The sequence below is a fragment of the Chiloscyllium plagiosum genome, chromosome 5 (assembly GCF_004010195.1).
Source record: "Chiloscyllium plagiosum isolate BGI_BamShark_2017 chromosome 5, ASM401019v2, whole genome shotgun sequence".
Taxonomy (NCBI): Eukaryota; Metazoa; Chordata; class Chondrichthyes; order Orectolobiformes; family Hemiscylliidae; genus Chiloscyllium; species Chiloscyllium plagiosum.
Genome location: NC_057714.1, coordinates 69,858,723 through 69,884,322, shown reverse-complemented (window position 1 = coordinate 69,884,322; position 25,600 = coordinate 69,858,723). Strand labels below are relative to the sequence as shown.

The 25,600-nt window shown below is 40.1% G+C and overlaps 1 protein-coding gene across 1 annotated transcript in view; it reads left to right on the top strand.

Annotated features, from left to right (window-relative positions):
• Positions 1-23,350, top strand: part of sri (sorcin) — a 47,020-nt gene extending 23,670 nt beyond the window's left edge. Inside the window, exons 2-8 of the mRNA XM_043690297.1 lie at positions 2,366-2,530; positions 10,017-10,086; positions 12,946-12,989; positions 15,685-15,832; positions 17,728-17,841; positions 21,262-21,320; positions 22,979-23,350. Of these exons, the coding sequence (XP_043546232.1) occupies positions 2,366-2,530; positions 10,017-10,086; positions 12,946-12,989; positions 15,685-15,832; positions 17,728-17,841; positions 21,262-21,320; positions 22,979-23,005 (627 nt within the window). The 3' untranslated portion in view covers positions 23,006-23,350. The remainder of the gene's footprint in view (positions 1-2,365; positions 2,531-10,016; positions 10,087-12,945; positions 12,990-15,684; positions 15,833-17,727; positions 17,842-21,261; positions 21,321-22,978) is intronic.
• Positions 23,351-25,600: the final 2,250 nt, after the last annotated feature.

The window sequence follows — 25,600 nt, the reverse complement described above, 5'->3', positions numbered from 1 at the left end:
TTGTATTGTATTGAATTGAATTGAATTTATTGTCACGTGTACCGAGGCACAGTGGAAAGCTTTGTCATGCGAGCAATACAGGCTGATCACATAGTTAGGTAGCATTGATAAGAAAATAATAGGTAAACAACAGCAAAAAAAACACAGGTACAGGCGAATGTTAAAGAGTTTGAGTCCATTCAGTATTCTAACAACAGTAGGGTAGAAACTGTTTTGAAACCAGCTGGTGCGTGTGTTCAGGCTTCTGTACCTTCTCCCTGATGGTAGAGGTTGTGGGAAAGCATTGCCAGGGTGGGATGGACCTTTGAGAATGCTGGAGGCCTTTCCTTGACAGCAGGCCTGGTAGATGGATTCTATAGATGGGAGGTTGGCGTTTGTGATTGTCCAGACTGCATTTACCACTCTCTAATAGTCTCCAATCTTGAATGGTACAGTTGCTGTACCAGGTAGTGATACATCCAGACAGAATGCTCTCGATGGTGCACCTATAAAAGTTGGCAAGGGTATTCGCCGTCATGCCAAATTTCCTCAGCTGCCTGAGGAAGAAGAGATGTTGTTGGGCCTTTGTAACCAGTGCGTCCACAAGAAGAGTCCAAGAAAATTTGTTGTGGATGACCACTCCCAGAGCTTGATGTTCTCCACTCGTTCCACCTCTTGCTGTTGATGTATAAGGGGTCATGAGTAAAGTTCTGCCAAAAATCAACAATGAGTTCCTTGGTTTTGCCGGCATTGAGACCTAGGTTGTTCTCAGTGCATCATTTTTTTAGGTCTTTCACCTCCCGTCTATAGTCTGTTTCGTCACCATCTGAGATTCGACCGACAATGGTGGTGTCATCAGTGTTGAAACTTTATTGCTGGAACAGCACAGCAGGTCAGGCAGCATCCAGGGAACAGGAGATTCGACGTTTCGGGCACAGGCCCTTCTTCAGGAATGAAGAAGGGCCTGTGCCCGAAACGTCGAATCTCCTGTTCCCTGGATGCTGCCTGACCTGCTGTGCTGTTCCAGCAATAAAGTTTCAACTTTGATCTCCAGCATCTGCAGACCTCACTTTCTCCTCGATGGTGTCATCAGTGAACTTGTAAATGGCATTAGTCTGGTATTTGGCGATGCAATCATGGGTATACAGTGAGTACAGTAGGGGGCTGAATACGTACCCCTGGGGCTCCAGTGTTGAGTGTTACTGAGGATGAAATATTGTCCCCAGTCTTCACTGATTGTGGTTTGTGGGTCAGGAAACTTAGGATCCGGTTTCAGAGAGTGGGGCTTGGTCCGAGATCACTAAATTTAGTAATGAGTCTCAAGGGAATATTAGTGTTGAAGGCTGAACTGTAGGCAATGAATAGGATTCTTACATAGCTGTTCTTGGTGTCAAGATGTTCTGGGGAAGAGTGAAGGGCAAATGATATGGCATCTGTCATGGATCTGTTGGTCTGATAGGCAAATTGGAGTGGGTTAAGAGTAGTGGGGAGGCTGGAGTTGATTAATGCCATGACCAGCCTTTCAAAGCACTTCTTGACCACCAAAGTTAGGGCCACTGGGCGGTAGTCATTGAGACATGCTGCACGGCCCTTTTCAAACAGGTAGGGACAGTGGCCTGCTGCAGGGAGAGGTTGAAGATGTCCAAGAAGACCTCTGCCAGTTGATCTGCGCATGCTCTGAGTGCACAGCCTGGTACTCCATCTGGTCCCATCGTTTTCCTTGGATTCACACAAAGGAAAACTGATCTGACCTCTGATGCAGTGACTGTTGGGACATATTTGTCAGTACTTGTCAGAATAGGTGTTACCTCTCTGCTGACATTCTGCTCAAAACGAGCATAGAAGGCGTTAAGATGATCGAGGAGGGATGTGTCATCGTCTGCTATCTTGTACTGTCTCTTTTTTTAGAACCTGTGATGTCATTCAGTCCTTACCATAGTTGCTGGGTGTCTGTCTGGGTCTCTGGTTTGGATCGGTATTGGTCCTTGGAGAAAGTGAGGACTGCAGATGTTGGTATTGGTCCTTGTCTGCCGTAATGGCTCTGTGAAGGTCATTCTGGGATTCCTTATATTTGAGTGGGTCTCCTGATCTGAAGGCCTCACGCCTGGTTTTTAAGCAGGTTCTGTATGTCCTGATTCATCCAGGGTTTCCTGTTGGGGAACACCCTGATTGACTTCCTCGGTATGCAGTGTGTTGAAATTCCTAAAATTGGAGCGAATACATTAGACTTACAACTAATTAAACTATCAGAGGTACACACTGGTACTTAGTCCTCACATTACAGGACTGCAATATATTAATCATGTTTAATTTTAATGTTGAGTTCTTTTGACAACATTTGCTGATCTGTTAAGGCATATTATAATACTGTTTTTGTTCTCTTTAGCAATTTCCTCAGTATGGTGGTGCACCAGGAGCACCTGGTGGTGCAGGATATCCTGGAGCTGGGGGTCCAGGATATCCAGGAGCTCCCGGAGCTGGAGGTTATGGAGCATTCCCTGGTCAACAGCAGGACCCACTCTATGGATACTTTGCTGCAGTAGCTGGTCAAGTAAGTTTACTTTTACTAAATTAGGACTTGCAAGCTTTTGAAAGCCCAGGAACTGTTTACAGAAATGTTTTTGCATTTAATGTACCAGCTAGGTAGCTGTCGACATACAATCTCTTCCTCTGCTAAGGTTGCTTTCACTTTAGTTTGTAACATCCATTCAATGCATTTTATTTGAGGCATGCTGTCACAAGTGTGAAGGTGAGAGCAAGTGAATTTTCAGGGCAGTTAAGTACAAGAAGCAAATATTTAAACCACACACTACAACCTTGAATTGACTCAAAATAGCTGAATTTTCTACTGTGATGTTATGAAAATGAAAGGGGTGACAGAGAATTGGAATTTGCTCTCGTCTCAGTGTAAAAGTTAAAATGGCCACAGATTAAAATAAGAAAGACTAAGCTAATATTAGTAGCAATCCTGTTAGCAGTGCAATGTAAATTAAACCACAAGCTGTATTGTATTCTAAATCTCAACAAGGAGCAGACAGACATTGGAAGGCTTTGAAGGTGCATGAATAAAAGATTCATTGCATTTAATGTTATCAATGAAGGGTATGCATTTCAACATTGGAGCTCAAGGAGAGGGGGACTATTGATCAGTATGTGAAGAAACAGTCACATCTAGCCAAATTCTAGAGTTTGACAACTGAAAGATGCTCAGTGATTGATTGTCTTAGGCATAAGAGATCCTGCTATGAAACCAAATCTACTGAGGAGATGGTTTTCTTCTAAAAACTAATGCATGCAGAAACTGAGGTCATCAGTCATTACCTAGGGCATATTCATGGAGGAGCAGATGAGGCTTTACTTTATGTTGAGACACATTCCAGGACTAATTAGAACATTTATATTGGTGTTGAAAAAGGAAGCAATACTCACACAAGGGGCAATAGAAATATCAAGGCTATAGGGAAGGATATAAATATTATAAAAGACATCACACAATAAGTATGGCCAGTCTGGGGAGTTGGTGGGTAAACTTCAAGAAGCTGAATCACTTTGATTCTGAACCTCATTTCTAAAAGGTTGGCGTTGTCAGGTGTCTTTTTTCACATGGGTTTGCTCTCAGCAAAGCTGACTTGTTTTCTACTACACAACATTTGTTTTCTGCTACTTACACTTGCTATTCACATCTTTTTTGCTTCTAGATATTTCCTTTACTACCATTAGCTCTCCCTTTGTCTTTTGTTCTCACCATCGATTCCGCTTGTTGCTGTTCCCCCTTTGTCAACAGCATAGCAGCCTTCGTTTTCCAGCATCTTTCAATTCCAATGAAGAAGTCTGTATTACTCTCCACCGATGCTGCCAGTCCTGAGTTTCTCCGGCACTTTTTTATTTCATTGGCTGTCTCAGTAGCCTCTTCTTGCAAGACATCTTTTTAAGGTGAATTCCATCAGGATCTGGGGTCTTTTCAACCCGCTATTCCAACAATTTATTCAGACTGCAGATGTTCTTTAACAACGGACAATAAGCTAATTCTGCAAAATAAAACAAAACAAAGCAATTTGTACATGTCGAAGACGGTTGGAAAATATTTAATACTAACATCAGAAGAAACTTACAACCTGTTTTCTCAACCCCATTTGTTAGAGAACCAAAACTAGAGAAATATCCCTCTGACCCCAGCATTTTAAAAATATCTTTCAGTACAGAAATAGGAGAAAAGGGCAGATAACTGCGTGGCTGGTGAGTTGGTGCAGCAGGGAGGGTTTTAGATTCCTGAGTTTCGCTTCGGCGGATCGGTGTGGACTTGTTGGGCCAAAGGGCCTGTTTCTACACTGTAATCTAATCTAATCTAATCTAATCTAAACTGCGTGGCTGGTGAGTTGGTGCAGCAGGGAGGGTTTTAGATTCCTGAAACACTGGGATCATGTCGTGGGGAAGCTGGGACCTGTGCGAGGGGCACAGTCTGCACTTGAACTAGAATCAACATCATTGCGATTGGGTTTACTAGTGATGTGAGGAAGAGTTTAAACTAATTTGACGGGTGGGACAGGGTCCTTGAGCTTTTGTTCATTAAGGGCACAGCAGATTTTAGTAAAGGAACAAAGAGAGAGGATACTTCAATGGAATAGGATAAGGCTGAATGATCTCTGCTTTATTCCTAGGAATATAATGAGTAAGTCAGAGCAGTTAAGGGTATGGAATTGTGATGTTGCCATCATGGAGATGTGTTTGAGGGAGGGACAGAACTGGTAGCTCTATTCTGGGTATAGTATCTTCAGGCAGGATAGGGGAGGGGTAAAAAGAGGAGGTGGTGTCAACTTTATTAATAATGAATGAGGGGCATGGACAGGGTGGATAGGAGGCAACTGTTTCCCATGAAGCATTAAAAAGGTAGCACAGTTTTAAGGTGAAAGTTAGGAGATTTGAGGAAAGATGATTTCACCTAGAGAGTGGTGGGAATCTGGAATGCACTGGCTGGGAGAGTAGTTGGAGCAGGAAACTTCAATCACAGTACTTGGATCAGCACTTGAATTATCATGTTGTAAGAACAAAGAAAATTACAGCACAGGAACAGGCCCTGCTGCCCTCTAAGCCTGCACTGATCCAGATCCTCTATCTAAACCTGCTGCCTATTTTCTAAGGATCTGTATCCCTTTGCTCTCTGCCCATTCATGTATCTGTCTAGATACATCTTAAATTACACTCATTCCCGTCCCTATCACCTCCGCTGACAACTCGTTCCAGGCATCCACCAACCTCTGCGTAAAGAACCTTCCACGTATATCTCCTCTAAACTTTCCCCTCTCACTTTGAACTCGTGACCCCTAGTAATTTTAAAAGGCATGTGGATGAGTATATGAATAGAAAGGGTTTAGAGTGATGTGGGCCAAATGCACATGGGACTAGGTCAGATTGGGAAGCCTTGTCAGCACTGACGAATTGGACCAATTCAGTCTGTTTCTGTGCTGTATAACTCTGGCATTATGTCCTGAGGAAAGAGGTTCACATCCCATCATGACAGATTGTGAAATTTTGAATTTAATTAAATATTGTAAAATTAAAATCTAGTCTAATGGTGAGGTTGGCAGATTTCCTTCCCTAAAGAAAAAAGTGAATCAGGTGGGCATTTATCACAGTTCGCCATAGGTTAGATTTTTAGTCCTGGATTTTTACTGAATTCAAATGTTTGCATTTGCCAAGGTGGGATGGACCCATGGTGCCATGACTTCAGAAAAACCTTGAGGTCTTGGATACAAGTTCAGTGACAATTACCACAAAACCACCTACCTTGATGGTCAACACTCTTTATATAATTTAGTTATCTGCCCAAAAGCTCTGGCCAAGTTACCTTACATCAAATACATCTCTGAAGTGACTTCCAGACTACTCAGACTCCTTGGCATCGCGGTAGCCACAAATCTACCAACACAGTTAAACAGCAACTAATGAACGTAAAGGATCCAATTGAAACAACCAGCAAAACGAACATAATTTACAAAATACCTTGCAAGGCTATAACAAACACTACATTGGACAAACAGGCAGAAAACTAGCCACCAGGATAGATGAACACCAACAGCCACCAAAAGACATTACCCATTTTCACCACTATCCTTACGTACAGACACCACTTTGACTGGGACAACACATCCATCCTTGGACAAGCTAAACAGAGACACACACGAGAATTCCTCAAAGCCTGGCATTCTAACTGGAACTCCATCAATAAACATCTACCAGCCTCTGAGAAAAAGAACTGGAAGTGATATCACCCACCTTAAGAAACCAAGACACACAAATAGAAAGTGGGACATAACACCAGCACTTCACAGCAGGCTCACTGATGATGTTACCTAGTATGGTGGCGAAACATCTAAAAACGAATCTTCCAGTTCAGCAAGCAAACTTAGATCCAAAACCCCAACTTGAGCTACAAATTTTCTCAAAAATCGCGAGTTATCTGGCATTCTGATAAACAATGTTGGTCATTGGAAGCTTCAGATGTAAGTCTGTGTCCATTTCCCCATCTGACGGAATTGGAATTTCATACAACCTCATTTCAGGTTACCAACCTCGTATCAGTTGGTAACATGCTTCTGTGGTAACTACTCACCTTTTTATTTCTGGGTTTAGCTGCTGTAATACACAGTATTTTGTGGTCATGCTGCCAGACATGCTGAGTTTCTCCAGCATTTTGTTTTGATTTCTGTGTAATATTGTTGCTTCAACATATTTCTCTTCCATTTCATTACTGATTTGTATTATGTCAACAAATGGTTCCGTTGTCAAGTCAACTTTTAAATTCTTAAGGTGCACTTTAAGTTTTTAATAAATTTTCCTATTCCAGATCAAATAATAACTTTTGCCCAGTACTACTAAAATTGAAAGGAACGGCTGGTGGGAGCAGGTTTGTCATGGAGAGATTGAGTGAACATGATTTGTGCATTAGCAATTAGTTGTAGTCCATAAGTATTGCCTTAGGGAGTGTTTGGTTATGTACGTTTTAAAAATTGGAGTATTTTATGCCACAGAAAACTTGACTAATAGCCTCTTCATGAGATGCAATCCAATTCTTTTGTCTATTCCCAATTTTAGAAATGATCAATTCTCCTCTGAACTTTTAATAAAGAGACAATAGATTCTTGAAATGTTTAATGAATTCTGCTTTAAGTACTGCCTCAAAGCGAAGCTGTCATGTTTTAACAAGCTTTCCTAAAGCTTCTTACTTTTCATTTTGTGTGCTGATCTTGTATTCATGCTGTCTGCTTACTGATTTTATGACCCAATGGAAAGATTTTTATTTAAATTGTTGAACTCTTCATTTTGAGACCCCCTTTCAGTTCTGCAACTTTTCTGTTATGAGCAAAAACTCCAGTCTTCCTCTCCTCTAGTAACTACATTCCTTCATTTTCCTGGTACCATCTGTGTCCCTTTTTGCACTGTCTGTATAGCCTTGACATCCTTCCTAAAGTTGGCTGCTCAAAACTGGCCATGCTATGATTGCAGCAGAAGTTTAGCATTGCTGCTTTGTTTTATCTTCATTACACCAACTTGTAAACCTTAGGATTTGTCATATTCCCAGTTCAGGATCTAGTTTGGAACCAATAACTTTTTTGTTTAAAAATGTTCAAAAGTCCAGGTTTTTAAAACTTTTTAAAATTCAATCACGGGATATGGGCAGCACTGGCTCGACCATCATTTATTGCCCATCTCTAATTTTCCAGAGGTCAGTCCAGAGTCCCTATTGCTGTGGGTCTGGAGTAACATGTCGGCCATACTGACTAAGGATGGCAGATTTTCTTCCCTAAAGGACATTAGTAAATCATATGGCTTTGTTTTCTAACAATCAACAATTGATTCATGGTCATTATTAGACTCTTAATTCCAGACTTGTATTCAATTCAAATTCCACCATCTGCTGTGGTGGGATTTGAATCTGGTCCCCAGGTCATGCTGAGTTTCTGTATTAATAATCTAGCCTCCCCTCGCTGAGTAAATCTACAAGATTCCAGTTTTAAACACCAAAAAAGAAATTTCATTGCACATTCAAAAGTAAAACAATCAACAATGCTTATCTTCTCTGACATGCAACATTAACACAACATAACTATGAATTAACAAGATAACTGTGACTGAGCGTGCACACTGCATAGTAATTGGGAAATGTGACCTAAGACAGATTCCATTGATATCTCGGTAACCCACACAGACGTTAATAATCCTTGAGATACATGATCTCGTGAACACAGTCTCCTCATGAAGAATTTCAACACTTTCAAAGATGTAGCTTCTGAACTCCCTTCAAGTTCAGTCCTTGCGCTGTCTCAGTGAGTGTGCTATCTGAAGGTGAGTAAGCTCCTTCCCTGAAATTGTTGTGCCACAGGATTCCTGAAGCTGTACTTCACCTGTTGATGGGTGTAGTTCAAGCTTTTTGCTTGAACTAGTTTCCCTGAGCTGCCACTATCCATGAGTTTCTCCAAACTCCCAGTTGCACCAGGCTATAAGTGGCTCCCAGAGTTTTTTCTGAGTCCTAACCATCGTTGGAGCCAGCAACAGCATCACCTTTATTGCCCTGGAGCATCGGTATCAACTCATGTCCAAGTGGTTCCATCCCTGCCCAGAAAAGTCTATTACAGTGCTCCAACAAAACACAACACAATCTGGAGGAGTAACACTTCACCTTTACAGCCTTTGGGACCCAATGTTGAATTCTACAACCTCAGCACAACCTCTATCTTCCACTTTTATTACATTCCTTCACCCCTACCCAGAGTCTGTCTTGTTGTCTTTACTCAGTAGAGCGGACCTATTTTCTTCATTTCTCATGTTCATGTACACTCTTTTAACAATAACAACCCCTTTGTCTTCTGGGCACCAACTCTAACATTAGCATAAGAGCCAACAATATCCAGGTGCTAACAGTTCCAGATAAAATATCTGATTCAATGTTAACTGTTTGTTTCTTTCTGTCCACACATGCTGCCAGACCTGCTGGGTTTCACCAGCACTTTCTGTTCTGAATTCTGTGTAATATTGTTTCAAAATATTTCTCTTCAGTTAGAACACTCTGCTAATGTTGGCACATAGTTCCCTTTGTCAAGTCAACTTCTAAAGATACTATTTACATTTTAAAAAGAGTTTACATATTCCAGTTCAAGTAACTTTTACCATATTCATAAATTGAAAGGAATGGTTGATAGAGGGGTGGTGTTTGTGCATGACACTGAGAAATTGAGTGGACGTATGTGTTTTAGTGATTAGTTATTCTCCAGAAAGTTTAGTGAGATGTGTGCAATGGTAAAGTTAGTATGTGTTGTTGCAAGAATGGGGAAGCAGAGAGAAGATGGTGGCACTTAGCTTTTGTGGAGTTCAGAAGATCATTGACCTCCTCCATGCATTGCTTTTAACCTGGGATGCTGCCCTGACCCAGGCTGCTATCTGGGTCCAGGCTGGCTGTGCCTGGTGACATGGCCTTCTGTAGTAGTCTGCTCGAAAAGGGACAGCCCGCCTCTCCTCTGCCCTGCCACCAAGCTCTCCAGGTCCATGCGTTTGAAGCAGAGTGCTCCCACTGATTTGCTGTTTATTTTGGGCACATGAACAATTTCTTCCCATTGTTTATTCTAGTTCAGAATTTTGACTATTTTAATGGTGAACTTATTCATGAGGTTGATACTGAATGTAAGGAGTAAATTATTTTATGGTTCATTGTAAAATTGATCTAATGAACAAACTTTAATCCTGTCTGATTTTGTTACTGCATGATATTTTTAATGTTCACATGTACATTATTTACTGATTTTAGCTATCTACTGTATTCATGTAAGGCAATAAGTTATTCTTCCCATGTTCTACTTTTAATTTTTAATTCTATCTCTTTTAAAACAATAATCTTAAATCATTTTGGAGACTATTCAGCCCATTGACTCTGGAAAATATCAAAATCCCTATGATAAATTTGTATTAATCAGGACCTAATAGTAGGCCCAGGCCTTGTACCCCAATGGCATTGTTCATGTGGATGTGTGATTTGTCTCTTGTAGGATGGTCAGATAGATGCTGAGGAACTTCAGCGATGTCTTACTCAATCTGGCATCAGTGGCACCTACAAACGTGAGTTGTAAATGTTTCATAACATACACTGAATACTGAAATACAAATCTTAGTAAGATGACAGTCAAACCCAAAAAGCAAAAAATAAATTTGAAGCATGTCAGCTATTTTTATGTTTCTGATGTTCACTATTAGCCGACTGTGTCTGTTCCCTGTCTCTGAGACTTTGAAAAATCAGGTGTTGAATATTGTTAATGACTATGCAAAACTCTAATTTGCCTGTGGTCCTTCTGACAGAAGTTGTCTTTCAGGGCTGTTAGTAACGACAAGTGTTGTATTTTGATTAATATTTGCTCTTGTTCTAATTGAATCTTCCTGCCCTTTTGTATGTAATCTAATGTACAAAGGAAATCATGAATAATATGACAACCTTTCAAAAACTGCCATTGCACTTTTTTGTTTGCAAATGGGCTAATTTCCTTTTTGAAATAAAACCTGACCCCAGTATACTCGGTTCAAATTTGTTAAACCAACATGTCTAAATTTACTTTGTCATTTTACTCATTTGGAAGCAAACCTATCACTGAGTCAGAAAGCAGTTTATGTCCCACTCTAGAATCCGAATGTGTTCTCGAGTGACCTTACATTCAATACTGAGGGAATGCTTCACTGCCAAGAGTTCTTCAACCAACACCGCCCAAAGGGTAGATTAACTAACAACTAATTGCTGTTTATGGGATCTTTCTGAAAACAAGATGTCACTGCCACCACCACCTACACATGCACTGAATTACTTTTTTTGAAAGGCACTGTGTGCAATACCTGTTTGAGACTTTTTGAGGCAACGTTTAATGTCTGTCTGCATCTACACTACATTGTACAATTAAAAAATCCACATAACTCACTCTCATTGACTTGTAATATTCCAATTTTTAAACAACTGATGAATCATCCTTAACATTTCTTAGTATCAAACAATTTATTTTGGATTTAAACTGTTGCAGCTGTTTTGTTTGTCATTTTGAGCTTCAATTCATAATTGTTAGAAGAAATGAATTATCATACAAGGCATGCAATTTTTGAAACCTATTCCAGCCATTCTACATTTAGGTGGTAAAAACATACACGAAGCCACTTCCTTACACATAATACTTTTAGTATGCTTTGGTTCCATTATGTTAATATTTGGCTTAGTAAAAGATGTGTATTATTCTTTTTGTGCAAAGTTTAGATTTCAAATTCATTACAAGTCCAAATTACAGTAACATTTGTAGTTTGTTGGCTTGTACAGTTGTTGCATTTTGTTTGTATTTAACAACTGCTTCTCTCAAAATCCCTTCCATTGTTGGAGCCTCCAGGGTGGAGAGATAAATGGGACGGGGTTGGGGCTGGGGAGAAGGTAGCCAAGAGTACAATAGGTGGACGGAGGCGGGGATGAAGGTGATAGGTGAGAGAGGAGGGTGGAGTGAATAGGTGCGAAGGGAGATTGGCAGGTAGGATAGGTCATGAGGATGGTGCTGAGCTGGAAGGTTGGAACTGGAGTAAGGAGGGGAAATGAGGAAACTGGTGAAGTCCACATTGATGCCCTGAGGTTGAAGTGTTCCTAGGTGGAAGATGAGGCATTCTTCCTCCAGGCATCAGGTGGTGAGGGAGTGGCGGTGGAGGAGGCCCAGGGCCTGCATGTCCTCGGCAGAGTGGGAGGGGGAGTTGAAATGTTGGGCCACGGGGCAGTGGGGTTGATTGGCATGGGTGTCCGGGAGATGTTCCCTAAAGCGCTCTGCCAGAAGCCGTCCAGTCTCCCCAATCTCCCTGTGGCTACCCTCTCCCCAGCCCCACCCCCCTCCCATTTATCTCTCCGCCCAGGAGGCTCCCTGCCTTCATTCCTGATTAAGGGCTTTTGCCCGAAACATCTATTTTCCTGTTCCTCGGATGCTCCTGACCTGCTGTGCTTTTCCAGTACCACACTAATCTAGACTCCGATCTCCAGCATCTGCAGTCCTCAATTTCATCACTCAGGATGAAAGGATTTCTTCCATCTCTATCCTAGAAGACCTATCAAGATTCCTTAGACTGTGACCCCCTGGATCTGGACTCCAAAGTCATCAAGAACATCTGCAATTACCTTTTCTAGACCTATTAGAATTTTATAGTTTTGAGATTTATTGCATTCCCTCCAAACCCAAAACATGGATAAGGAGACCAACACTGCACAATATTCTGGTGTGGTCTCACCAAGGCCCTGTACAATTGCAGCAAGACATCCTGCTGTTGGATTCAAATCCTCTCGCTATAAAGGTAGTCATATATTTGCCTCCTTCACACCTGCTGCAGCTGCATGCTTACTTTCAGCATCTGGTGTACCATGACACCCAGGTCTCAGTGAACTACCTCCTTTCCCAATCTGTAACCATTCAGAAGGATGATAATACCCTTTGCTATAAGTACTCTGGTTGCATATTTTAAAAATTCTCTACACATTCAGTAGCTAAATTTGGATCCTGTATACCTTGTTGGTGTCTGGAAAAATATTTTTCCCTCATCCAACATCATTAAAATAGATTATCTGAAAATCCTCTGATTGCTATTTTCACGGAATTTTCTTGCATCCAAATTCATTTCCACATTTCCTGCATTAAAATAGTGACTACATTTCAAAGGTACTGCATTGGTTGTTACAATATTTGGATTTACCCAAGGTGAAAGCCACTAGATGACAGGTTTTTAAAATAGTTAAAACTGAGCACTAGATTAAGGAATACTGTAAAATGCTCATTGAACACAGGAGAGTAAAGTAATAAATTTGATAAACACTGATCAACTAGTTTGTGGACAGTTATAGTCTTTACTCCACAATGTACATTCTGAAAACTGATTACATGGTGAATTCTATATGGTGTTCTCATAGTTGTTTCTCTGCAGCATTCAGCATGGAGACCTGCAGGCTAATGATTTCCATGTTAGATGTATCCTTGAAATACTAAAGTCTTCCACTAATGCAAAATGATACTGGTTTTAAAATATGAACAGTCATGTTTGCTGTGAGATTGATCAGTTTAATTTTCTAACATAAAGGAAAGCTGTTCCATTACTTGATTGTTTTATGTGCAGAAAATGGCAATAACTTTGCTTCCTTATACACAGGAGGTTCACAGGCAATCACAGAATTCGCAAAGAAATTGGATGGGCACTTTAAATAAACTTTTAGGGCTACAGAGATAGAGCATTGGTATAGGACTGGCTACATTGCCTAACAGAGAGCCAGCATGGAGTCAGTGGCCCAGATGACCCACTCCTGTGCTACAAAGAGCATCAGTGAACCTAAAGCCTTGGCATTTTCAATCAACCTGTTCAGATGTGTTATTGCACAATTCTGGAGCAGACGGAACTTGAGCCCAGGTTTCCTAACCCATGACATCATAGATGGGCATCTTGAGAATAAGACATGTCCCACAGGCAAGAAATCCCAACGGATCAAACGAAATCTATCCGGCTTCTCCGACCAATAAGGTCACTGAATTGGGATGCCTTGCCCTGTCTGAACTTGCCAACCAATTAGATGCTGGCAGTCACTGAGCAGCAGTGTCCCAATGAAGGCTTGGCTTCCCATCTGAATGGTGCAGAAGGTGAGGACCTGTGAAAAAATGAAGGATTTTTATGGGAGATGACTACAGGATTGGGGGATGAAGAGTGGTCAGAGTTCTTCCCTTCCTTCCTCCACAGCCCCCAGCTGGATAGACCAGCCTGCTTTCCCAGTCAGGAAGGCAGCCTCTGTCCTTGCCTATCAAGGACAAGGTTTATTGGGCAGGTTGAGGCCTTTATAATTGGCTGTTAATTGTTCGAGGCTTTAAGTGGTCATGGTTGGGAAGATCAACCAAGGATCATTTTGCCCAGCAAACATTGGATGAGGTGACAGGAAGTGGGTGGTTATCTCTCCAGCGCAATCCTGTAAGATTTGCCCTTCCTGTTTGCTCCCCTGCCACTTCCAGTGTGCAATATTCTACCCCCCAGAGGTGGCTCACATAAACAGAATATAAAAGCAGGGGAGTTATGAAGTTCCAGCTCCCAGTTCCTGCACAAATTCACCGGTCAATATTAAATTATATCAGCTGTTTGTATGCAGTCTGTGTTCTGTTACATCTCCACTGTTTGCCACACTGCCTCTAAATTTTTTTAATGCATTGGAATGGTGGCTGGATTAAAATGTATCTTTGCCATTAAATCAGCAGCAAGAAAGAAACATGTGCCTTCAGATTCACAACTGCGTAAAGGTGGTGTGCAACAGGCAAAGTATTGTTCTTGGTGGATTTAGAGGGACTAGGAACTGCTTTTCTTCCACAGGGAGCTTGGTTTATTGGAGGAGGCTGAACTATTACACTGAGCTCAGATTGTGGCTCTCCAGGAAGCTGATGATCTGGTTGTCCATGAGAAAGAGGTTGGGTTGTAACTGGCCTAATAAAGACCAAAGGAACAGAGTGAACAAGAGAACAGAGAAAAAGTCATCTCACCTGAAGGCATCATAAGCAGGATATAGGAGAGATTAACTGAAGGCAAGTCAATGGTGAGACTGAGTGTCAAAGAACACCAAGGGCAGGCCAAGGCTGATGGATGGAGGGTCAAGAATGATTATTGGCAAGTTGAATGTTAATGTGAGGGGAAGGGTGCTGCGCTGATAAATAGTCAGCGAGATTGATAGAGATGGTTTAAAAGTCACAACAGTCAGGACTGAGGGTGTTGGAGTGAAGCTCCAAGGTGAATCAATGCACAGGGTGATGGCTTGCAGCTGCAGGGTTCATTGTGGCAGCTATAGATTGAAAATTCTCTTTAGAAAAGCAGAGTGATGCTGCTGGCTTGCTAAAAGCTTTGCCCCTCTAGGTGTTGTTTAAGTAGGACGCTCACACCTTTGCCCAGGATGAGGTAACAGTGGAGTCAGCAAATTTGTACCTGACCCTCATCGCACAGCAAGCTGGGCTCCTCAATGGGCAACAGCAGTTGACCAGTCACGATGAGATTGCGTGTAGTCAGCAGTCCCACTCACTTCTGGGCCTGTTGCTGGGACACTTGCTGCAACAAGGTTTTGCCCCATGTTTCAAAGACAAATTGGAGGATATACATGTTACCTGTACATTAACAAATTGAAGTTGTTTTGATAATTAGCTGAGAATGATGCTCAAAACTGTGTGTTGACACCATCTGAAAACATAACCACAATTTGATTTGTGTGCCATGGTATAAAAGTCAAATTAAATTGATTTATTTTCAAATGATTTATAATCTGGTGCAATCATTGCCAATGACTGGAAGTATAGTGCATAGTCATTTCATGGATCATTGGTTCCAACCAGTCTGTCTTGGTATTTACATTACGCACATCCCTCTGGCCATCTAACTTTGTCTGATTCTGTTAACATATATTAAAGTTCTTTTCTCATTCATATACTCAGTGCAGAGAAGACCTGACTCCAGGTTGGTTACACACTATACAACTTGTGCTTGGTAATGTTTTACTTTTTAATTTGCTACACACTGATTTTTCTTTTGCAGGTAACTTTTGTCAAGTTGCTTCTATAAGCTTTGCATTCATTGATTAGTACTATATTCCAGTTGTTAAGTAGTAAATGATCACTGTCAAAGGTTTTATTCCTTAATGGTAATTGCTAGCGAGATATGTCCGGTACAATGGGTTTTCCAGAATTCAAAGAGCTGTGGACAGTTTTGAGTAACTGGCGGCAGAACTTTTCTACATTTGACCGAGACAGGAGTGGAACTGTAGAGCCCCAGGAACTACAACAAGCTATTGGTGCCATGGGTAAGTGATAGATTGATGCAGTATGTTAGTCTATTCTGAGGAAGGGTCACTGGACCTGAAATGTTGACTCTGATTTCTCTTCACAGATGCTGCCAGACCTGCTGAGCTTTTCCAGCAATTTGTGTTTGTTGTTGATTTAGTATTTTTTTTAACTAACCTCCCCAGACAATGCAGAAACATAATGTGTTTGTCCCATGTGTGAGTGTCCCTTCAGGGCTTGAGTTAAGAAAAAATTCAATGTTGACACTCCAGTGAAATACTGAAGGAGTGCTCCATCATCAGAAGTGCCACACTTTAGATGAGATGTTAAAATGTGGCCCTATTTTCCTACTCTGATGAAATAAAAGATTTGCTACACTATTTCAGAGAAGAGTTATCTCCTGATCTATATTTAATATTCAATCAACAACAATTATTCAGAATAACTGGTATAATATGCCTGTATGTTAATTTGCCGTGTGCATATATTGCAACAATAAATATAGATTAGATTCCCTACAGTGTGGAAACAGACCCTTCAGCCCAACCAGTCCACACTGAGAAACCCAACCCAGACCCATTTCCCTCTGACTAATGCACCTAACACATGGGCAATTTAGCGTGGCCAATTCACCTGACCTGCACATCTTTGGACTGTGGGAGGAAACCCACGCAAACACTGGGAGAATGTGCAAACTCCACACAGACAGTCACCCAAGGTTGGAATTGAACCTGGGACCGTGGTGCTGTGAGGCAGCAGTGCTAGCCACTGTGCCGCCCTAATACTTTCGTATGAATAGCTGATGGTCATGAAAATTTCTGTGCAAATCCAAATCTTAATCTTAGCATGACATATTTAAAATAATTGTCATTGTACACAAACTTGGATCTAAAAATATCTTCATGTTTCAGATGACCTTAAATTCAGCATGTTCACAACTAATTTGTAACCATCTGTAGAGAAATTAATAACTGCTTCAATTTTGTAGTCTGCTTCCCTAACAGGAGGGAAGAAAATCTGAGAGTAATGACCCTCACTACTAAATGATGTACGAGTTGTAAATCTGGATAACTAATATAGGCAAGAATATTCCCTTTAAAGGCATGTAATTTAAACATTAAACAATAAAGAAAATGTTGGTCTTGCTTTGTTTAGAAACCGGAGCTTCATTTAAAAATGAAGTCAAATAGAAATTTTTGAAAAAGGAACTTTTTAACATTGAGAATGTAAATAAAAAACTGAAAATACCCGGGACGACTGTCTGGCAGTATTGTTTATATATAGCAGAAAGCACCTCCGATCACAATCCTAACAGTACAACTGCTTTAAAATATCCAAGAAATTGTAAATTGCTGGTATTTATAAAGTCTGTCCTATGTAGGCATAGATATAGCATGACATGTTTGCAGAATTTGTGTGTTTAAATCTTCCCTCCCCACAAGAATTCTAATCTCCAAAAAAACTAAATTATCCAATTATTTTGTAACTTCACTGTTCATACCAAAAGGGATGGACCTAGTGGTATCGATCCAGAGACCCCAGTAATGATCTGGGGGAACCAAGTTCCAATCCCACTGTGGCAGACGGTGGAATTTTGTTTCAGTTTAAAGATCTGCAACTATCAGTGTAATGATCGTGAAACTAGTGTCGAATGTCGGAAAACCCATCTGGTTCACTAATTTCCTTTCAAGGAAAGACATCTACCATCCTTACCTGGTTTGACTTACATGTGATTCCAGACCCACAGCGAAGTGGTTGATTCTTAACTGCTCTCTGGGCAATTCAGGTTGGCAGTAAATGCCAAACCAGTGATGTCCTCATCCCATGAATGAATATAAAAAAAAGTTTTATTTTTTCAGAGATGTATAAAGATTATGTAAGGTCTGAAATGTTTTCTATCCATTTCATTGACTAGGGTACAGACTGTCTCCTCAAAGTTTGAATGGAATTGTAAAGCGATATAGCACCCATGGGAAGATCTCCTTTGATGATTATGTAGCCTGTTGTGTAAGACTCCGTGCTCTGACAGGTATGAATCTCCTCTGAGAATGGGATATGTGTACAGCACATTGAATACAGTATGTTGGAGATAACAGAACAGGAAAATGTGGAAAATACAGTAGTTGGTCTGGTAACATTTGTAAACTTGTTGGGGTGATGACCCTTATTTTGCAGATGCTGCAAGGGTTATTGAGTATCATTTTCAATTAGTTTTGATTGCCAGCATTGGCATGACATACTTTGCCAATATCAAAATTGTTCAAACAAAATGTTTCCGAGCTGATTTTTTTTTTTATTCTATAAAATGTCATCAAGACTTAGATTTTCAAAAAGATAGAGAGACATTTTAACCTAGCATCTGTAACTTCCACATGGTTTTAAACATTCCTGTTACTGCTGGCAATAGCAAATATTCACATCTAATTTGACTTTTAAAGATTTAATTTGCAAAGATAAAACTCTAAAGCAAAGCATAAAAATGCAAAATTGTATAAATTCAAATAAGATGACTTCTTTAGTCATGTTCACGTTAGTAATTTGGAAATGAGATATGATCATTATTGGCAAGGCTGTTATTTAATGTCATGCCTAATTGATCTGGAGATGCTGGAATTGGTGATGTAATTACATCTGCAGTACAATTGGAGGAGGACTCCAATGATGTTGACTCAGCAACAGTGAAGGAACAGCAGTACAGTACCAGGTCAAAGGGTGTTTGACTTAGAAGTGATGTTCCCAAACATCTGTTGCCCTTCCAGATGATAATAGCTTTGGGATGCGATGGTGTTGTCAAAGGTGCTTTGGTGAGTTGCTACAATGCATCTTGTATGTGATATATATTGCTGCCACTGGTGTAAGGACTAAGAAACAAGGTGAGGTGCCAATCAAGCCAGTGGCTCTGTCCTGGATGGGCTCCAGAAAAGGTTCTTCTTTAACTGTGGCCGAACACTTTAACTCCCCCTCCCATTCCACCAAGGACATGCAAGTCCTAGGCTGCCTCCACAACCAAAGTCTTGCCACCTAATGTCTGAAGGAAGAACACCTCATCTTCCACCTTGGAACCTTCCAATCACACGGGATCGATATAGATTTCATCAGTTTCTTCACTTCCCCTCCTCACACCTTATCCCAGATCAAATCTTCCAACTCGGCACTGTCCATCTTCCTTCCCATCTATCCACTCCACCTTCCTTTTTACCACCACCCCCATCTCCATCTATCTACCTGTCACATTGCCAGCTACCTTCCCCCAGCCCCATCCCCCTCCCATTTATCTCCTTGGGCCACTCCCTCATTTCTGATAAGGTTATGCTCGAAACATTGACTCTCCTGCTCCTCAGATGTTGCCTGACCGGCTGTGCTTTTCCAGCACCACACTTTTCAACTCTGATCTCCAACATTTGCAGTCCTCACTTTCGCCTTGTCCTGGATGGTGTCAAGCTTGAGTGTTGCATGATCAATGCTCATCCAGGCAAATGAACAACATTCCATCACACTCTGAACTCATGCCTTGAAGATGGAGAGGCTTTGCGGAGTTCGGAGAAGAGTAGCTCAGTGAAGATTTTCAATCTGCTCTTGTTGGTAGAAAATTTTAATGGCATGTTTAGTTAAGTTACTGGTCTAGTTTGTTAGTGACTAGGTATTTAGCAACGGTAATAATGTGGAGCATCAACTTTGTTTGCATCTCTCTTGTTGGACCTAGCACCTCTGTGGTGTAAATGTTACATCAACTTATTAGCCCAAACCTGAATGTTCCTGCCTGTGAGCTTAGACTGAGCTTTAGTTCTTGAGAGGTTGTTACAGACATTAATACTATGCCATCATCAGGAAATATCCCAACGTTTTGGTCTTCTGTCATTTAGTCAGACAAAACTAGAGTATTCTGAACGTAGACCCATTCTGTTGACTGTACATCTTTTGCCAATTAAGACTGCAAGATGAAAAGTGAAACAGCATTTTATGCGAAGAGAAGAGAATGCTGAATTTAGCAAGTGGACTCTGTTTGTTTGGAAGAGGCATTCCTGTGGATGCATGCACCAGTTAGAAAATGATTGAATGTTCTTACTATGTACACACTTAATACATGTTTTAATTCAACCAGAGAGGTATTATCCATTCTGTTTCATTTATCAGAGTCTTGACTAACCAGTCAGCCTACCTGATTTAATTTAAACAAATTTAAAATTTATTCTCACCTCTCCTCTTGAATTCAGCTGTCTGGTGAGATCTGTAGCTGAATGGTCCTGACAGAATTTTCTGTGCAGGGAATTATTTACATAGTCTGAGGTTAAGATTCATGTCGCCATGAATCAAAGCAAGTTAGATCATGCTGTGCCATGCCCCTTTTATGCATCTATATTTGTACATTAGCCACAACATACAAATTTAAAGGTTCCAAAGTGCAAAATCAGTTTGTAACTTAACTATTACGACCAACTGTTAGAATTTTCAGTTTTAATAAGATCACCTCATTCTTCCAATCTCTAGTGAATGCAGGTCAAGTCGATGCAATCTTTCCTCGTTTGACAAACGAGGGAATCAATCTGATGAACCTCTTTGTGTGCTGTAATTAGTTTCTACTCCTTAGATAATTACATTGTCATCTTTTTTAGGTTTGAGGCGCCTTCATGGTTTCTTGACTTGTGAAACAAAGCTTCATAGTCAAAACTGTTTCGCAAAGGCATAGTCATTTGAAATAGTAGACAAAGAAATCTTATTGCCAAACTCACTTATAACATACACGAAGAACTTTGTTTTTGAGAGTTCTTTCAGAACTCGAATCCTCCTCTTCTTGTACATAACATTGCTTGGCTATACCCTAGCATAGCATTTTCATGGTATTCCGGATAGTCCTCAAAGGGGAGGTGATGGCCTAGTGGTAATACTGCTAGCCTGTTAATTCTGGAGACCTGGATTTGAATCCTGCCATGGAAGATGGTGGAATTTGAATTCAATAAATCTGGAATAAAATGTCTAATGATAACCACTGAACCACGGTCCATTGTTGGGGAAAACCCTATCTAATTCACTAATGTCCTTTAGGGAAGGAAACTTCTGTCCTTACTTAGTTTGGGCCTACATGTGACTCCAGACCCACAACAATGTGGTTAATGCCGAACTAGCCTGTGGGCAATTAGAAATGGGTAATAAATGCTGGCCTAGCCAGTGATACCTACATCCCATGAATGAATAGTAGGGGTTCCATGCTATTTTTTTTTTATTTTTCACAAAATAAAACCCTTTTAGTCTCTCTCAAAGTGAGGGCGGTAGGGTAGAGTGCAGAGGACATAAAACACAATTTTAAGGGAGAGCTCTCTTTAAATTTGGAAAGCTCTATTCTCGGCTAAGCAATTGTATATGCGAGCATGTACATTGCTAAATTACGTACATCATAAATCATGAATTTTTGTTACTGATTGTGTGTTCTGTGTATGTTGTTTCCCGCCAGAGGCCTTCAGAAGAAGAGATGCTTCCCAACAAGGAGTTGTTAGTTTTGCATATGATGATGTGAGTACAAAAAATTGTATTTAGATTAAGATAACAATCGGGTGTTAAAATTAATGTAACTTGGGATTCTTGTTTGACTTCAATGCTATTTTCAGCTGGTTAAGGATTCTGCGATGTTTCTTGGGGACCCTTTACTCTCTACAAATGCAATTAATAAAAGGAGTTTTAGATCTGAGATGTATTGTATAATTATTTTCATTTATTTAAAGTTTATGGTTCAATATGCAATTATGCTCAATTTTTCAATGACTGCGCTTCAATGGAAAACAGCTTCCTTTTTAATTGCCATCTCAATCATGATTTAAATCTACATTTATACTTGCCAAACATGGAAAAGCAGGCAAACTGCAGTGTGACAGCTCTGCTGTCGAGCATATTTTCATTTGTGGTAACCACCATCTTGTCATCAGGCACCATCTCCTGTTTTGTCTATCTTATCAAGGAAGAAGCTGCTTCAGCCTCAGCTGCCACATGTTGTCTATCCTATATCTGACACTCCCTCTATTTCGTTCAGTTACTAATTAACTGCCCTCCCCATTAAACCTGTTGAATAGTTGTTAATAATTACTTAATGGCACTGTGGTTCAGTGGTTAGCACTGCTGCCTCACAGCGCCAGGGACGTGGGTTCAATTCCAACCTTGGGCGACTGTCTGTGTGAAGTTTGCACATTCTCCGCATGTCTGCGCAGGTTTCCTGTAGGTCCTCCAGTTTCCTCCCACAGTCCAAAGGTGTGCAAGTTGGGTGAATGACCATGCTAAATTGCCCATATGTAGGTCAGATGCATTAGTAAAGGGAAATGTAGAGTAATGGAATAGGGGAAAGGGTCTGGGTGGGATACTGTTTGCAGTGGACTTGTTGGGCCAAATGGCCTGTTTCCACACTGTAGAGATTCTATGATAGTTCATAACTGGCATTTGTGGAGGCTGGCACCCCTGAGAGACTCGATCACATGTTGCAGTTAATAATTCCTCCTGAAATATTCTAACAAGTCAATGAGTTCTTAGGATAAGAATAACTGGCTTTGATGGAGTCTCCCACAAGTTGCAAATGAAATTGAGGAATCCTTTTTTAATGCATAAATGTGATAAAAGATGTTTTCTAAACTATAAATATGAACAGAATATTTAGTGGACAATATTGAAATGTTATCCTATTTGAAAATGTTTGGAGACATTCATGGTAAAACTAATATCTAGATTTGCCATTTCACCAACATCAGTATTTTCTCCTCTTGGAGTATGATAAACTAGTGTAATTCTGCCCTTGGTGGTTTTGGGTAAATTCCAACCTTCAGCAGAGACACCAGTTCATGAGGTAATCTTTCACAATGACTAGTTTAAAATTTACTCTGTGAAAAGTGTATATAAGGAACAAATGCAAATTCAAAGTTGAATCTTGAAACTGCTAAACTATCTGATCTTCACCCAAGCAAGTGGAGCAATGCAATCAGCCATGATATTGGTTCCTGCTTGGCCTTTGCTTTGATCTCCTATGATTGCCTAGACTACCACCATCTGCTGTCAAGCGTTATAAATCATTAAGGTCCTGAAAGGCAATACAACATGAGTTAACCATAGAAGGAAAGATTTGTAGTTGTTTAATTTTATTTGATTTGCAATTGAGAAAGTTAATAAACATTTTACAATTTCTTTTTCAGTTCATCATGTGCACCATGACTATTTAACTGAAGCAGGATTGAAAAGAAAACTGTAGTTTCCAAAAGAACTTAACCTCTTTTTGAGTGCCCAGTCTAATAACCAGCTGCAAAGTTATGCAATGTTATACAATATATATGTAAAGAGAAGTGCATGATCTGGAATGAGAGTTTTTGGCTGATTATATAATGCTGCACTATACTGCTGTGAAATCAGTTAATTTTTTTTAATAATGATGGACATTGATTTTTGTACTGACTTCTGCCAAATAATGCTTGGTTTGACATTGAACATTTTGCAAGCTTATGAGCACAAAAGATGTAGCTTCCCTAATGAAGGTAATGAATTCAAATATATATATTGTACAAACCCAATTGTTGCACGTGTTTAGTCTACATTTGGTCTACAGTTGAAGAATGCATAATATCATTAGAATTCATCATAGAACAAAAGACATCCTGTTTTGCCAGATGACACTTAAATTAGGAAGATCATTGATGTAAGTGTGGACGTTTTAAATGCCTCACCTAGTACTTACTTGACTCTGGTTATCTGGCATTAAGTCAGACAATTTTAGGTTTGAGCATCCTCCTCTTCCAGAGCAGATTAAAGTTTCAGGCTAGATAACAGTATCAAGGAATGGCTGTATTGTCAGGTGTTATCTTTCAGCTGTGATTTTTAATTGAGATATTTGAGCTAAAAGTTTGAATTGTGCCATAAATCAGTTTCTGCTCCAGAAATCTAAGGAAGCATCACCCAAAATAGATCTCAACTTTTATAGCAGCCACAGTTCTTTTGGCTTTTTAATCAAACAAAAACAAAAATTGCGAGAAAGGTTCTAGCATCTGTGGAGAGAAATCAGAGTTAAATTTTTGGGTCAAGTGACCCTTTCTCAGAAGTCTGATCTCTAATCTAGTTGCAGTCACTCGTGTGGCTGTTAAATTCAGGGAGGGAAAGGGAGTCTCATTTGCATGTAAATGATATGTTCATCTAATGAAAAAACAGCTGAAGTAAAAAACTTTTCAACTTCGCTTTCAAGCAGCATTTTCATTTTCTCCCTTTTAGGAACCACTGTTTTGGTTACTGAGGACCTGAATAAACTAAATTTAAAAATTGATTTTGTATCTTGGACACTTCAGTGTAAAAACAGTGCAAAGTCGCTTTTTAAAAATTTGCTAACATTACATGATTTAGGCTTCCCACAGTCTTGAGGAACTCATGTTGATAAGTAGAACTTGAGAGGAAGTTGTTCTGCAGCTTCCAAACATCACTTAATATCAGGGTTGGATTGTAATTTGCTACTCCCCAATTTTGAGAATGTCCAATGGCAAGAATGACCTGCCAGTGTAAAACTGCTGCGCCAGATGCTTTGTTTGGTCCTTCCAAGCGGATTCAGCAATTTAATGATAACATGACAATAAACTGGTAACTCTCTTTCTCTATTTTAAGATATTAAAATTCAGTACAGAGGAAACCTCTATTATTCAGAGGACATAGGTGGGGAGTATTTCATTCGGTTAATCAAATTCTGCATAATTGAATGCTGGACAACATTGTTTAGCCAAGCATTGGGACCTTGTGATCTTGCTGGATAATCAAGGTTCCTCTGTACTTTGGTCAAAAGGTTAATAAGGTCGCTGCGTGGGGGACTGTTATGCCCATCACCTGAAGAATAGGTTTTATGACTCTAATTAGGCTTCAATAGTAATTATGATGATTCCATAACATGTGAAATAGGACAGACGTTGAACAAATCTAAATTTAAAAATTGAGCATCCACAAGATGGTGCATTGTACTCCAACTCAATCTGCAACCTCATAACCTTGCATATCCACAGTCTACCGTAGTCATCAAACCAGGATATTCACTCTGGTTCAATGAACAGTTCAGAACACCAGGATCAGCAACAAAAATAAGTATGTATCAACCTGGTGAAGTTACAACACTGACCTACTTGCATGCTAAATAGCTAGTGGCAGACATAGCTAAGAGCTTCCACAACCAACAGATCAGATCTAAGTTCCACAGTGAAGGGTGTCAAACAATTGGGCAACTTGTATGTTCTTATTCTCATCCTATTGATTGGGAGAGCTGAATACATCAGTGCTAAGGATAAGGCTAAAGGATTTGCAATAACCTTCAGTGTTGAATGGATGATTCATCTCAACCTTCTCCAGCAGTCACTAGTGGCACAATTATATTCACATGATGCAAACAGCAGAAAGCACTGGCTACAGCAAAGGCGGTTGACTGTAATTATCAAATGATAGAAGGTTCTAAAGACTGGTCAATTTACAGATACCACCCTCTTAACATTGACTTTACGCATGGATACAGTTTGATTCCAGTATGGAATCCCAAGCTTCTATGATGTAATAGTTGTAAAGAATGTAAACAAAATTCTGCAGTGATTATTCTATATTCCAAAACTGATTCTGTTACTTCTGCAGAAGCAGAAATAAATATCTAGAGGAAATCTAAGAGATGAATGCCTGGAAAAATAAGCAAACCATTAATCATCAAATTCCACAATTCTTCAATGAAGTCCTAAGGTACTTGTGAAGGAGTAATATGGACACAAGAAGAATGCTCTTGAATCATTCCTATTCACAAACCAGGAGAT